General features: G+C 41.1%; 1 protein-coding gene across 1 annotated transcript; it reads left to right on the top strand.

Moving 5' to 3' along the window:
* The first annotated feature begins 3,354 nt into the window (after positions 1 to 3,354).
* esrrgb (estrogen-related receptor gamma b) lies at positions 3,355 to 12,293 on the top strand. Its single transcript, XM_063001084.1, has 7 exons — positions 3,355 to 3,383; positions 7,661 to 8,007; positions 9,131 to 9,247; positions 10,533 to 10,649; positions 10,765 to 10,941; positions 11,552 to 11,821; positions 12,037 to 12,293. The coding sequence occupies exons 1-7, from the start codon at positions 3,355 to 3,357 to the stop codon at positions 12,291 to 12,293; spliced, it is 1,314 nt and encodes a 437-aa protein (XP_062857154.1).
* Positions 12,294 to 16,956: the final 4,663 nt, after the last annotated feature.

The following is a 16,956-nucleotide window of genomic DNA, read 5'->3' as shown; positions in this document are numbered from 1 at the left end:
AGTTGTGGTCAGTCACAATTGCTTTTTTTTAGATCAAGTAGAGGAAAAAAATATGGAATCACTCAAATCTGAGGAAAAAATGATGGAATCATTAGAAAACACTGCACCATTATTACTTTGTTGCACCACCTCTGGCTTTTATAATGGTTTAAACTCTCTGAGGCATGGAGTTAACTAATGACAAACAGTATTCTTCATCAATCTGCCTTCAACTGTCTCTTGCTGTTGCCAGATCAGCTTTGCAGGTTGGAACCTTGTCATTGACCATTTTCTTCAATTTTCACCAGAGATTTTCAAATGGATTGAGATCCGGACTATTTGCAGGCCATGCCATTGACATTATATGTTTTCTTGAAGGAAAGTTTTCACGTCCTTTGCCCTATGGCAAGATGCATTATCATCTTGAAAAATGAAGTCGTCATCATCACCAAACATCCTTTCAACTGATGGAATAAGAAAAGCGTCCAAAATTTCAATGTGGACTTTGGCATTTATTGAAGACCATCTCCCCTGTGCCTTTACCCGACATGCAGGCCCATATCATCAACAACTGTGGAAATTAACATGTTTTCTTTAGGCAGTTATTTTCATAAATTTCATTGGACAGACACCAAACAAAAGTTCCAGCATCATCACCTTGCCCAATGCAGATTCGCGATTCATCACTGAAGATCACTTTTATCCAGTCACCCACAGTCCACGATTGCTTTTCTTTAGCCTACTTTAACCTTGTTCTTTTCTTTTTAGGTGTTAATGATGGCTTTTGTTTGGCTTTTCTGTATGTAAATCCCATTTCTTTTAGGTGATTTCTTACAGTTCAGTCACAGACATTGACTCCACTTTCCGGCCACTTGTTTCTCATTTGTTTTGTTGTGCATTTTCTGTTTTCAAGACATATTGCTTTGTTTTCTATCTTGATGCTTTGATGTCTTACTTGGTCTACCAGTATGCTTCCCTTTTACAACCTTCCCATTTTGTTTGTACTTGGTCCAGATTTTAAACACGGCTTACTGGGAACAACCAACATCTTTTGCGACATTCCACAATGATTTATCTTCTTGAAGGAGTTTTATAATCCTCTCATTTGTTTCAACTGACATATCTTGTGTTGGAACCATGATTCATGACAATCTGCTTTGTGCAACAGCTCTCCGAGGTGTAAGCACTCTTTTTAAACTGAAGAATAATTAGCAAATCTAATCTGCTGCAGATGTTTTGTTTTTAAACTGCAAATTACAGAGTGATTCCATAATTTTTTCCTCAGATTTGAGTGATTCCATATTTTTTTCCTCTACTTGATCTAAAAAAAGCAATTGTGACTGACCACAACTATTATATTTGTTTCTTTTTTTTATTGTTTCTTAATGCCAGAAGGTTGACATTTTGAAAAATGATAGTTTTGTGGCATGTCTGTGATTTATTTTTTTTCTACAAAATTAAACAATTGACAGAACATCTTCCAAGAGTGGTGATTCCATAATTTTTGCCAGGGGTTGTACTTGTGTAATATAAGACTTGTGTATATAGACACCCAACCATCCAATACTGCAATGGACCACGTTATGATAATAATCTCATTATGAAATGTGATTAAATATTTAAATATTTCATTTTTATCTCATTTTTATCAACTGCTTCATTCTGGTCAGGGTCACAGTGCATCTGGCATAATCTTTTGTTTTCAATGGAAGTGATTTTTGCGTGACCGGTTTGGCCCCAAATGAAAAAAGCAATTAACAATGAAAGAGGAATTAATCAAATAAACATCACATTTTCTAATTCAGCTGGACTTAAGGGCCTTGTTAATAGACTGTATTTAGTACAGCCCCATGTTCTTCTTGTACTGGGTACTGCAGATTTCTCCCCCTCTCTAAATAACCCCTAGGTCTCACTACTACTGAGACACAGCTCTCCATGTCTGAAGAAAAAAAGGTTAAATGGCTTCAAAATTGACTCCTGCTGTCTGGTCAAAGTCCTTACATACGTGTTGGAGGAAAACTTCGTGTTCATTTACATTTACATTTTCTGCATTTAGCAGACGCTCTTATCCAGAGCGACTTACAGAAGTGCTTCCATAGTGAACATTTCATTTCTCAAGTTTAAGTAAACAACAGTCGAAGAACACAAATCTGCTGAAACCTGTTAGAACCAAAGTGTTTTGTTTTTTTTTCCCTTTGGAAATGGAAAATCTTTTTTAGTAAATAAGTACAAGTCAGCTTAAGTGTTTAGTAAAAAGGTGGGTTTTTAATTGGTTTTTAAAGACAGCAAGAGACTTAGATGTTCGTACGGACAGAGGAAGTTAATTTCACCACTTGGGTGCTAGAACAGAGAAGAGCCTTGATGCTTGTCTTTCTTTAGTCCTGGGTGGAGGCTCAAGTCGAGCGAGACTAGAGGCTCGGAGGTTGCGTGGTACAGAGCGGGGTTTGATTAGACCACGAAGGTAGCTTGGCGCTGGTCCATTTTTGGCTTTGTAGGCGAGCATCAGTGTTTTAAACTGAATGCGTGCAGCTACAGGAAGCCAGTGAAGAGAACGCAGCAGTGGGGTGATGTGGCAGTGTTTGGGCTGGTTAAAAACCAGACGGGCAGCTGCATTTTGAATGAGCTGCAAGGGTTTAATAGTGGACATGGGAGCTCCTGCCAGGAGGGAGTTGCAGTAGTCCACTCCCTCCTGGCAGTGTTCCTGCTGCTGGCTGTCAAACAGTAGAGTTGGATGGCTTCACATGTGTCAGAGGTGTTGTGTGCTAGTCTGTGGACCTCTTTGGCCAGCATGGATGTCATGCATAGGGGAGAGGTTTAACCCTAGGTTTGAGTGAGTGAGTGAATGAGTGATACCATACACCCAGTAAACTGCCACCCTGATCACAAACATATGATGTATGTGTTTGTATGTATAAATGTCACAGTTCTATCATTGATATTAACATGCCATTAAGTAGATTAAAACGTGGGAGGAATGTTATAGAATGATAGAACTAGATGATAAGGAGGAGTGTTAAGATGCTCATCACTTTCTCTCTCTCGCTCTTATTCTATCTTTAAATCTCTTTGGTCACACCCCATCCCACCTTTCCCCCAACACACACACACATTCCTCTGTCATCCTGTTGGCTAGAGCACCGGCTCTCTCTTCACTAGTATTGGTGAAGGGGCAGGATTATGCAAACTATCTAATTATTATTCATACATGAGTGGCTTTGCTCCAGTGTTTAAGCTGGCAGAGTCACTCTGATCTTCTGTCCTGGCGTAGGCAATAAGAAATCAGGGCTCAAAAGTTCCATCAACAAGAGAAAAAGGTAATAATTAGAAACATCAGACACTTGGTAGTTAGAGTATGATCCCAGCTTGTGTCTCATCATGGATCTAGTGGAGCTTTATCAGCCTGAGTAAGTGATTCATCTTGACTTACCTGCTTTCATGTCATATTTATTTACATTTATGTTATAAAGTGTAAAATGTATTATTATTATTATTTTTTTTGCTGCCAGGCTGCTGCTTGATCTTAATGTTTAGACTTTGATAGCTTTGGTGAGCTGTTATCTAGCTGTCAAACCTACATGATTCTTTAATTGATTCAATTAATTCACTATTAAAGGCCCACGAACTGTATAGTACTGGTTTGAAAATTCACAAATATCAGTGTAGGGGTAAAGGGGTTCAATACAAAACACACTCTCTCTCACTCTCTCTCTCTCTCTCTCTCTCTCTCTCTCTCTCTCTCTCTCTCACTTTCTCTCTCTCACACACACACACACACACACACACAAAACCTTGTCAAAATATGATATGTGTATTCATCAGTTTGATTAGCTGCTTCAGATTCATTGCTGCTGCTGATCTGTCATCTTTCGCTGTTCATTTTTATCATATTTGTTCTCAGTCTATTCACCCTGGTCACTTACAGTTTGTACAAATGTACATCAGTTCAAAGGTCATTTAAAAAATTAGAGTGATAGAGTGATAGATCCACGATGTTCAGATCTGCACCACTTTGCTCTGTAGATAACTTGATGGCTGAGAAAAGCATGAATGAAATAAACGTTCATTTATCAAAGTGCTTTTAATATGACAAGAGATCATACTGTATATATCACACCCAACCTACTAATAACGGAGATACGCCTCCTATCATCATAGCTGTTTATCTTCTCAGATCTTCTGCGTATATCATGATCCGAGTGGACACAGGGCAGTTGAACAAACATTGGAAGGGCATCTGTTTTAGATGTTATCTGACTGGAAGTTTAATGCACACCTTTTCTGGTTTGACAGTTGGCACTGTCCACAGTCATGCAAGCTTTACATCACTATCAGCTTTGAGGCTCCAGTGCAAATAGCAGCAATAAGCTTTGTTCAAGCTTTAACATGGGCATTTTGGAGCGGTGGTTTCTTTTTTGCAAGTGGATGTTAAGCTCACTTCACTGTGACACCTGTGTTCAAGAAGCTGGTAGACCTGAGTTTTGCATGGATCTTGGCTCAAAACAACTTCAAGCCTTTAAGACTTCTGATTGTAATGTGTGGCTCTGTTTATATGGGCACAGAGAAGTCTTTAGCTGGATCAATCATACGCACCATAAGTGGCAGAGTTGAAAACTTTAGCAGTCATAGAACCTTGAGACTCAATCACTTTTTTCTACAGTACACATAGACAGGCGGCAAAGCAACTAAAAAGCTGACCAAATGACTGAAGATGCTTTTGGATAGGTGTTTTGCATGGTCTGGGTCCCTGTTCACTTGATCCCCTATACTACTGAAATAATTTGAAATTCATGAAATCATTTAGTGAGTGCTCATGCCCTGTGTTTGGGGTCACTGTGAGAATACTCAGTTTGCAGTGACCCTTACATTTAAGGGGACAAGTGACCAAAAACCAAGACAGCAACATGTTTTCGTACAGCATAACAGAGCTGAAGGCATTCTTACTGAAATGAGGGGCACACATTTGGGCCTGCACCATTCTCTTGGTGTATCCACACATGCTATAAAACACACAACTATCTGTGACTGAAATTCCATCAATACATAAATGCAGGTGGATCTTGACACCAGTTCCGAAATTAAGGTCCTCTGCTCCTGCTCAGTATTAGTGTAAATACCAGTATGTATGTAAGTATGTTTGTTGTTTAATAATATTTTGCAGTAAATCTGTATCTGCACTCACTACGTTCCTGCACTCAGGTTCTTTTCTTTTAATTTGTCACTGAACCTGTGTCTAATCAGGTGTAAAAGAAAGTTGGGTCATGGTCAAGTTTAGATGTCTTGCTTTTTTGGGACAAGAGACACATCCATATTAATTAACTCTATTTAAAAAGTATTGGGCCACCTGTTCTAATTACTGAATTCATGTTTCACCCACAAAAAACTGCCAACATGTGTGATAAATCAATTATATAAAATAAATGCTTCTAACTTTCCTGTTCCAAATGTGCACAAAACAAGCTCTATAAAACTTAACAGCTCTATGAAACTCAGCCCCACTCAGCTCTGGAATGAACTGGAACATCAATTGAGGCTTTCTTGACCAACATCAGTGCCCAGCCATACAAAGCTCACATACATACTTCAAAGTTCTCAGAGAAGCCTTCTCAGAAGAGTGGCTGTTGCTATAACTGAACAGATCACATAGAGCTCACTCTATTTTACTACCATTTGTTTTTAAAGTGAGATGTCCACTAAGCTCATGGTCAGGTGTCCAAATACTTTTGGCCATATAGTGTATCTGGCCAGGCGATTGACATAATGTTGTTCCCTGGGTTCTTGAATTAAATTCTTGAATTTCCCTGTTGGACCCTTGAGTAAGGCCTCTTTATACTGCTTGGCTTAATGTGTGAATGGATGCCACCAGACACTTCCAGCAACTTCCAGTTCAAACACGATCCATATCAGCAGCTGAGTCAGTCAAATGTATGGATCTGGCAGAGCTGGGATTTGATTCCACAACCTCCTGTTGAGAAATCTGTGGCTTTGAGACAGACGGATTTGCAGAGTCATTGCAGGTCACACGGCTCCGGCCTTATCTGTCGGACGGGATGAAAGCGTAACGGCAAACACGGCTCGCCGTGCAGATCCAGCAACAACATGCATAGTTTACACAGAACTTGAGGAATAAGAACAATAGACTGATTTATGGGGAGGACCAGCGGAAATGCGGTACACGTTGAAGGAGATTGTAGGTGCCAAATCTGCTGATAAGGCGCCAGACTGGCACACAAACTACAACTATTAAAAACATATTAACGTCATTATAGGAAAATTAAATGTACATAATTTTTCTTGCGCCAGTGAAGTCAGTCATCTAATAATAATTTTGCTTTTGCAGCTTTACCAGCCTCCACTCTTCTGGGAAGGCTTTCAACAAGACTTTAAAGTGTGGCAATTTGTTCACATTCTGTGAAAACAGCACTTGTTGCGAGGTCTGGCACACATGCTGGAAACCTGGCTTGGGTTCCAATATATATCTCTGTGCAGGCCATAAACATGTATTTATATACTTTGCCTTGTGCACAGGAGCACAATCATGCTGGAACGAGAAAGGGTCTTCTCTAAACTGTTGCCATAATGTTAAACGCACGTAACCTAATTCACATAATTTATTTAGCTGTTTTTTAAGCTAGACCACCCTGCTGAGGTCCGGGTTTGAATCTCAGCTGTGCTATCAACCCGGCTGTGCTCTATTTGTCTATGTCTGAGGATGGATCGTTGAAACCCTGCAATGAACTGGTTCCCTGACCAGGGTGTTCCTGCCTTGCGTCCAGTGTTTCTGGGTGAAACCAGATAGGCGCCCCCCTGACCAGGATAAAGCGGCTGATAAAAATGAAATGAATTACTTGTATTTGTATTTACCTGTTAGCAATAGGTGTGGCCGAAACACCTAAACTTAATCATTATAAGGGGTGTCCACATACTTTTTGCCATATATTGTACAGATTAGATGTACCCAGTCTTCATAGGGATTACCAAGCCTCCCAGCTAAAGCCCAGCTGACAGGGCCATTTATGGAACCTGGTCTTAGCCCAGATTGACAAAGTGGAACCAATATGTGGGCTCAACACCTGTAAGGTGATGGGTGTAAGTAAAATTTGTGAAGGGTGTGGGTCGGGTGTAATACCAGTCAAGTAACCGGCACAACCTAAAGAGTTCTAGACCTTCTGCAAAATGCAAGCCAGTACATGAACTGACAGAGCAAGCTGTCAAGCAATGGAAACCACAAGTTGTGTTTGGTGATTACAGAGCATGTGGAGAAAATACCTGGGCATCGAAGGAGCTTTACAGCAATAGGATTGTAATAGTGGTGATTAGATCAGCCTGGACTTAATCCTGTAGTTCCCACAGGAAAAGCCAGATCAGCTTCAACATCACGTTACTGGCACATTTCCAGAAGCCTGTGTGCGTGGTGGGGGTGGTGCCACACACCTGGTTGAATGTTGATGTACAGGTATTAACAGGTATAGTGTTATGTGTACAGTAAATATGTGTAGAAATCAGACGTGGGAAAGTGGGAGGTGAGCGCTGTGAGAAAAAAGGCCACTTGCCGCCAGTCCTGCACTCGAAGTGGAAATTTTAGGATGTGCTTTAGCTGACATGATGGAATTTTCTCCAAAGATTTCTAAAAGATAAAACATTTAAATACCTTCCTCATCACAACTATTTTTTTTCTTTACAGCTTCCTGGATATGATGCCCATCAATGTTCTTTACCCAGGCTTCATCAAGGCTGAGCCCGAAAGCCCTGCCTCTCTGATGCATCACAGTCCCAGTGGCTCATCATCTGACAGCTACTGCTCTATAAACAGGGGAGACCAAATGACCGTGGCCTCACCAGACTCATATCATGCCTCAGGGGCCGAGTTTAGGCATGAAGCTGTTTCAGGGCAGCCGCAGAAGAGCGAGTATGGAGGAACTGCAGGGCCCAAACGCATGTGTTTGGTGTGCGGAGACGTCGCATCCGGTTTCCACTATGGTGTTGCATCGTGCGAGGCCTGTAAAGCATTCTTTAAACGCACCATACAAGGTTAGAACATAAAACCACTTGATGTACAGAACCAGAACCATGAACCAGCATGGGGGGGGGTCCACTTATGCCAAACTTAAGACAAAAACCCAAACTGTCACCGTATAAAGTGGAAATTTGTCAGGATGGTCAAATTTAATTAAGAACCAACAACAGGTCTGTAATGAATACGGAGCTTTTAGAACATGGGTGACACTAACCACAGTCAAGCAAGCTTTACATCACCACGCCCGGAACGCTTTATGCAGGTGTTACAAGTGTTTATAGTGTATAATAAAGAAACTGAAGCCTGTCTTTTACAGTGGAAAGAAAGCTACAGACATAAATTGTAAGAAATAAAGCACAAGAGCACAAGTAAGCAGAACTTCTATATTTATTAGGTAAATAATAGTAAAATATTTTGGTGTTTTTAATGTCTCTAAGCTTAACGTGAGCAGTGCACAGTGGGTTCTAACTCTAGATCTATCAATACAATTATTTGTTTGATGTAGATACTTCATAATAGCAAAATGCAGCAAATTTAATGATCCATACATGTACATAACATAAAATATAATTACGTTTTCTTTAAGCCTCTATAAAAAACAAACTTTTAATCCTAAATTTGTTTGATTGATATGATGTAAAGGAGGAGAAGGAAGGTTCTCGTGTAAACAATTTTTTTTTATTTTTAATTGTAATAGGGAACTGGAAATCACTAAAATGGTAGAAGATGTAAAGATTCCCCAGGGAAAAAAAACCCTGGGTCCTGAGGACCTGGTCATTTTTTTGTGAGAAGGTCCTTCCATGTCCTTGTGTGTTTCCTCAGTTTTAAGCCTAGTTGTTAGTAAATAAATAGTGTGAATGTGTGTGTGTGTGTGTGTGTGTGTGTGTGTGTGTGTGTGTGTAAAGAGAGAGAGCGAGTGAGTGGTTGGTCCATAGGATTACATCTGAGTTGGGATTAATTATGGAAATCCTTTTATCAGGTGTAAGACTGTGTGTGTGTGTGTGTGTGTGTGTGTGTGTCTGTCTGTGTGTGTGTGTGTGTGTGTGTGTTGTGTGAGATTAAGGGAATTTTGTCCATTAGTTTCTGTAGCACCTTGCTACGACTTGGCTCTCATTGCTTTCACTCCTTCACCCACAGGAAGTATTGAATACACCTGTCCAGCAAGCAGTGAGTGTGAGATCACCAAGAGGAGGAGGAAATCCTGCCAGGCTTGTCGTTTCACCAAGTGTATCTCAGTGGGCATGCTGAGAGAGGGTGAGTGTTTGTGTATGAAATAAAGAAATGCAGGAGCTGCAGGTTACTGTAAATGCAGCAAGAACTGCATGTCCACCAGGTCGTGGCCCACCACAAATCTGCAGGGCAGCATAACCTTCCCAATATGAAGTTTTAATGAAGTTTTAATCTTATTAACTCTGATGTTCTGATTTCTAATTTGCATCATTCGAATGTTTCCAGTCCTAAATGAACATGCAAACTTTAAAGTTCTAATTTGCCTGTGCCACCAAGAATGTAATACAAGTGCCTTTAAAAACGTGTTTCATAAGTTCCATGAATTAGAAAACTAAACTGCTGGAACTTGGGTGACTTTGTCCACAGTCAGATGAGCTTTACGTAAGGTAACAAAGGCTTAGCTGCAAAGGAAGAAGCTTCTTAAAGCTTGAATAATCATATAGACAGAGTAAAATCAGGCACAGTTTTTTGTTTGTTTTGCACACTAGTCTCTAAGCTCACTAAGATATAAAACTCACTTGGCTGTGGACGATGTCATCCATGAGCCATATTCTCATTCACCATTTAGGCAAAGTTTCTCTCAGCATAAAGAAAACTTTAGGTCTTTTGCAAGCATGTGTATAAAAAGGACACAGTAGTCGGTCATATTTGTTTAAGAAGCCGTGCCAGACAGTTCAGTTAAATCATAGAACTTCCAGAATGAAATTATTAAAATAATCAAAGTCAGAAAAATCCCAAAAATGGCAGTAAATACACGGCCATCACAGGTGTATGTAAACTTTTGACCTCAGGTGTATAGATGTACCAGTTCATTAATATGACTGCATTTCTCAATTATCTCACACTCACATCAAAATAAATAAGGGGGAAGAGGGGCAAAGCGTGGCTCATGAGCACAAAATCACAGACGGTAATCAAGGCTTTATTAAATCTGACACCACGGATCGATAGTAATAATGGAATCCAATTAATCTCACACCTGCTTCAACTAAAGGACACACAAGGACGCACGGCAACCTGGATTATGACACACACACGCGAACATAAACAAACACACATACACATTTAAGCTTAGTGTACACACTTGTTTGATGCAGGTTGCTCTTTTAGTGTGTTGAGTTGGTTTGATGTGTAACATTTACCAACTGGAACTGGTTTCAGAACCGGTTTCCACTGGAAATCAGTGAACCCATATAAAACCAGTCATGTATCCACACACATGCACACACACACACACACACACACGCACACAACTACAGCTGCCAAATGCTGTCACCTAATCAATGAAAGTCTGTGTGTTGTGTTTCAGGTGTGCGACTGGACAGGGTTCGAGGAGGTCGGCAGAAATACAAACGAGTTACAGACCCAGATGGAAACTCTTACTTAAACCATCAGTTCCCCCTCGTGCACAAAAAATCACGTTCAGGTACAACACCACACACCCCAATAACTTGGGATCCACACATTTCAAATACAATAATGCCTACATGTTCCAAAAAAGTGGAAATATCTGAAGAACGTGTGTGTGTTGTGTGTGTCAGACCTCTACAGTGGTGAGAACAAGCTGGTATCCCACTTGTTGGGGGCAGAGCCAGAGAAAGTCTATGCCATGCCTGATCCTGCACTCCCTGACGATGACATCAAAGCTCTGACCACGCTATGCGACCTCGCCGACCGTGAGCTGGTGCTCAATATTGGCTGGGCCAAACATCTTCCAGGTACACACACACACACATACACACACACACACACACACACACAAACAGACGGATGCTGTTTTGTACTTTATGTTTTATCGGCAATAAGTAAACACACACACACACAAAATAAAGTGGCACCTGTTTTTGTGTTGACACTCGCCTATGTAGTAATGCTTACAAAACAAAGTACTAGATCAGACCAGGTGTGTGTGTGTATATGTGTGTGTGCATGTGTTTGGGGACGGTACAGGTCAGTAAATACAGTGCAGGTGAGTGTTGCATTTGCTTCGGCTCTATAGGTATCTTATGTGGGTTTTCAACACGGTCTGGCACTTCAAACCTTGATGGCACATAGTGGTGCTGTAGAACACAACTCCTTGGCAGTGATTGGTTCTGGCTGTTATGTATTAAATGTGGGGGTGGGAGTGAACACAGACACATGTGTATCTATATAACACGCTTATAACCTGTCTTCTGCTACCAAAGTAAAATTCAGATGTTGTTGTTGTCGAGTGGCACAGGGGATCTATACGGGTTTGAAGCTCAGCAGTGCTACATGATTGGCTAACGCTCATTATTAATACTTACTGTTTGTTTTACATGGTGTTTTTCCTCTGTCCTATTCTAGGTTTCTCCAGCCTCTCTTTACCTGATCAAATGCGTCTCCTGCAGAGCGCTTGGATGGAGATCCTCATCTTGCGTGTGGTCTTCCGCTCGCTGGACGCTCAGGACTCACTGGTGTTTGCTGAGGACTATGTGATGGATCTGGATCAGGCGAAGCGGGCCGGTCTGCTCGAGCTCCACACTGCCATCCTGCAGCTGGTCAGGAAGTACAGAGCCATGCAACTTGAGAGAGAGGAGTTTGTCACTCTTAAAGCCATCGCACTTGCTAACTCAGGTATTGTTTCAAACACACACACACACACACACACAAGCAGCACCATCGACTGAGGGTCCAATTTACAGGTACTAAAGCTGGGTCATCAAACAGTCTTCAGCCAGGCTGTTTAGAGTAGCCAATCCACTCACTGGCATGTTTTTTTAGTAAGGATGTGAATGAAATATGTTTTAAATTGTTTTAATAAATTCTGTATCCAATGTTTTCTGTCCCAGACTCTATGCATATCGAGGACATCGAGGCGGTCCAGAGGCTGCAGGACTGTGTGCATGAGGCCCTGCAAGACTACGAGCGGCACCACCATGAGGATGACCCACGTAGGGCGGGCAAACTTATCATGACCCTGCCTCTCTTGCGACAGATCTCAGCCAAGGCCGTGCAGCATTTCTGCAGCATTAAGCAGGACGGGCGTGTACCCATGCACAAACTCTTTTTAGAACTGCTGGAAGCAACTGCCCAGCCCTCACCCTGACTGGACTGTGGTTCTGAGAAACCTGGGCCCCTGGAACTTGAAGGAAACACTGAACATTGTCAACAAAATCAACCAGTGTAGTAATTAAATTGTGTTGGAGGAATAAAGATTTAATGAAGAAAACACATTTGAAGACACTTAAAACTAGAAACTACAGTTAAAAAGTTTGCCTTGTTCTTCCATGTTGCTTTGCTTAATATAAACAGCTTCTGATTTATTTGACGCTCTGGTGAAGGTGAAGTTAAAACATGATAAAAACAAAACGCTAAAGACAGATCTGGCGAAGGAAATAAAACCAGTCTTGTCTGGACAATAGTGGAAAACGTACATCTGTTTAATAAACAGTGAAAAAAGCATGAAGGTCTATTATTTATAAAACTAATAAATGCTACAGGTACAGGAAGAACAAGGTGACGTTACTTATCATTGTAACTGTTCATAACTCATGTTTGTTAAAAAAGTATTTTTTGCAGCTCCATGTTGTTTATTTGTGCAGTTCCTTTTATTTTATTGTCCTGCTTCCTGACAGCTACAGGCCTGTGATGCTAAAACTTTCGACTCTTTGTGTGAGGTTAAACATGCTTGGAGGAGAGCACTAACTACACGCTATGGCCAAAAGTATTGGGACACCCTTTACATTTTTAAATGCATGTGTTTTATCCACAACAATTGCTAACAGGTATAATAAATCACTTATATAAAGTAAATGATATGCTTCCAGCTTTGCAGCAAAGATTTAAGGAAGGCCTATTCCTGTTCCAGCATGACAGTGCCCCTGTGTACAATGCCAGATCTATAATGACATAAAGAAAAGCTTGGTTTGAAGAAACTCCAGTGGCAGAGCCCTGACCTCAGCCCCACTGAACAGCATCAATGCCTTTTGTTTTTGAAACAAAATGTCCAGTAAGCTCATGGTCAGGTGTCCAAATACTTTGACCATATAGTGTATCTCTACCGATCAAAAATGACCCAGGACAGTGGTCTCAAAATAAATTTTGATGTATTATAAGAACCATGAAAACAAAGCAAAAGTACAGGTCCACAATGAATAAGAAGCTGCTGGGACTTGGTTGACCCTGTTCACAGTCAACTAAGCTTGAGCCTGCTGTGCAAAACACAAGCCCCTGCCTCAAAATCAGCACCCCAAATCTGACTGAAGTCTGCTGTTGATCATACAGACATAGAAAAAGTAAAAACACATTGCACAACAGCCTCTTAGCTCGTAGCTTGGTGTATGCAAACTTCTGACCTTAATTGTAAGCATGCCTGCTTTGACTGCACTTATTAGAAAGTATTCGGAACACTGGTCTCTTTGCATACATCACACTGGGGAAATTCTGTCTGGATGCTCAAATGTAACCTAAGCACGAAAAAGGCCACAATTAAGAACATGAGGTGATCAGGTGACACTGTCCACAAGTCAAACAAGCTTTACATTGCCCTGGGCTTAAAGGCTGCTGTGCCCATGTGATCAGTAACAAACTGCATTCGAGCTTTAAGCTGCTGGTTTTTAAATGGGGGCTTTTTTCTTCGTGCATTGCAGCCTTATAGCTGCTGACAATGCAAATACTGTTTGACTGTGGACAGCGCCACCCTTGTCATTTATGCCAGACCTGTATTTCCTTTGTTGTTCTTGTATTACGTCTCAGGCATCAAAGCTGGAGTCCAGCAGTCGGAGCAGAGTGTTCTTGTATTGCTAAATGAACTATGGCAATGGGTCTTGATCCCTGCCATGTGATCTGGTATAAAATGCCATTTCTTTTTCACACTGCAGCACTAATGTGGCACCGATCGATGATTGTTCTTCTGAGGAAAATGATTTGCAGATGATTTTTGTTGATTATTATTTCTTTTGCACCGGTTCTTGTTTCTTGTCATTACTGACGATGAAAACAGTCAGCAGCTTGTAATGTTGGAATTGTATTTCATAATGAACATGACACGGTTTGCAAGCAGAATAACGAGTTTACAATTGTAAATAAAAGACTGATTAGATTTTGCCATTGGTGATAATGTGCTATGTCATGACTAATCTAAACACATAGCGCCCCCCCCCCCCCTCCATTTTATTCACTGCTCACTTTCTTAGCAGAAATAATTTATGGTGGATTGTAGGGCAGCTGATTGATCCCTCCATCCTGGCCTATCCCTATATTCCTAAAACAGTTATACAGTTATACAAATACTGCTTCTCCTTTTTAAGGTGATGGTAATCAAATATATTGGGTGTGTTCGAAAACCAAGGGAGCTGCCTTGCTGTCTTACTGCCTACACAGGCAGCTGCCTCAGTAGAGAGGATTCTAATAAGGCAGACTTATAAGGCAGGTTATTCGAACGCACTACTTAGGGGGGGGGGGGGGGGGGCATGCACTCACTTAACATAGGCCCACGTAATCCTACAATAACATGATATTTACAGTTGGTTTATTAAAAATGCTTTTCAGTAAAAGTCAACAACAAAAACTCTTGAATTAGTTTACTCTGCACACCACCCTCCTTCCAATCAAAGTACTGAATAATTATGGGGAAGATTTTCACCGCACCGTGATTACTCCCATCAGTGCTTACACCACAAAATGGGATGTTTTTGAGCGCTTCGTGCGCCACTTCTACAGAATGAGGTGCCAGAACACCGTCAACAATAGCCTCGGTCTTAGTTCGGGCACAACTAAACTTTTTGGCTGTGTCTGAATCGGGGAGGGTCTTTTTCAACAATGAACTTGTGCAGTCCATAGATCTATAACTGTTGTGATGTTTCACTGTGTGAAATGACCATGCAGCCTCCGCTGCATTCACTGCATCCTCGTTCCCTGGTTTGACAAAGTACTGTGTGATCGAGCTAGCACTACTCTCGCCTCGGACAGCTGTTTTATGCTTCTCGGTGTCCAGGTGGCTTTTCAGATCCCTTGCACCTCCATTGGACACCGAGACATAAGTGCCTGCTTTGCACACTGTGCACAAGGCTTCCCATTTGTCTCGACCCGGTCTGAAAGCGGGGAAACTCTTTTGTAAATCGTCGGTAAACATACACTTGCGCTTCGGCATGTTGCTTGCGTACTGACAGTCACGCTGTCTACATTCTGATTAAGAACAGGGCTGCCCTCACTGACGCGGCTCAGGGATTACGTCACACGCAGCGCCGTGCGCAGTGCCCTAGTGCCTGTAAATGTAATGGTCCAATGAAGGTAATTTAAAAACCAGGACATTTCCTCACTTTTTAAAAAAAAACCCGGGACGCCCGGGACAGGACGTGAAATACGGACATGTCCCGGGAAATACGGACGTTTGGTCACCCTAGATGAGGTGGCACAGCGCGCTAGCATGTCACCTAACATCTCCCTTCGTGTACCGAAAATGGTTAAATTCACTGACAAGCCCAAACTTGCAAATAAAAACACTTGTGCAAGTTTATACAAGTTAAAAATCAATACTAATTTATTTACATTTGAAAATAACTCGTTCGTTTCTCCGCACTGTCAGCCATGTTATTTTTAATTTTCTGTGAGAGAAGAGCTGCAGCACTGAATGCTGGGATTGCCTTGATCACTAAGGATGCTTCCGATGCTCACTCGTTCTTGAGTGAAAATAGTGTTGAAATTTTAAGATGCCTAACTAGAGAGCATATTAGGGCATCTAGGATTTCAAACAGCCTCCTTCTCGGGAGGGCGCGTAGGATGACGTAAAATGTGTCTATGTAGAGAGCTCCCTAGCTTTTCGAACACACCCATTGTGTTGCACTGCTAGTGTGCCACATTTTATGGTATAAATCAACCAAGCACACATTATGACCAGTTTTTGGTAGGAAAGAATAATTCAGAAAACCGTGATGTGATATCGGTATTTTAAATGCAGGACACACATCGTGTTCTGCCTACATGATCTGGCCATGATAATAATGTTCTTATTGTCCGTAAACATTAATGAAGGAACTGTAACTGTACCAGTACATTGTGATTCATGGAAAAGCACAACAGCAACTTCACATTTTTAAAGTGGTCAGCTGTAATCAATAAGTCTAATTTAGCACTCTGTCAAACAGCGAGCAGGAAGAGACTGGACATGGTCGTGGTTTAAAAATCGTCATTTCACAGTCTGCTGGTGTGAGGATGCAGACCGAAGGATTCAGCAGTAAATTTGTTTGTTGGTTAGAGATGCTGCTGGGGTAATTAAGTGAGCTTGTTTAAGATTTGCTTACACAATGAAAAAAAAGTGCATTTGTAACTGAATAATAGGCAGAATAATGAAAACCAGCAGTGGACCCTAGAATGTTTATGTTTATGAATAGTTATGATTAATTAATTAGTTATATAATTATAATAAATATGTGACAACATTTAATGGGATCTAATCTAGTTCTTCAATAAACATTTTGTACATTAGCATACGCTACATGGATGAAAGTATAAGGACAACTCTTTTAATTTCAACAACAGTTTAAAGGAGGCCTTTCCTGTTCCAGCATGACTGTGCCCCTGTGCACAAAGCAAGCTCTATAAAGACATGAAGAAAAGCTTAATTCAAAAAAACTCCAGTGGCCTGAACAGAGACCCTGACCTTAGCCCCACTCAAAAGCTTTGGAATGAACTGGAACATAAACTGAGACTTTCTTGACAAACATTAGTGCCCAGCCATACAAATGCTCTTTTGACTGAATGGGCACAAA

The sequence above is a fragment of the Trichomycterus rosablanca genome, chromosome 9, assembly GCF_030014385.1.
Source record: "Trichomycterus rosablanca isolate fTriRos1 chromosome 9, fTriRos1.hap1, whole genome shotgun sequence".
In the NCBI taxonomy this organism is placed as follows: Eukaryota; Metazoa; Chordata; class Actinopteri; order Siluriformes; family Trichomycteridae; genus Trichomycterus; species Trichomycterus rosablanca.
The sequence above is the reverse complement of the archived record's forward strand: the minus strand, read 5'-3'. Positions and strand labels throughout refer to the sequence as shown.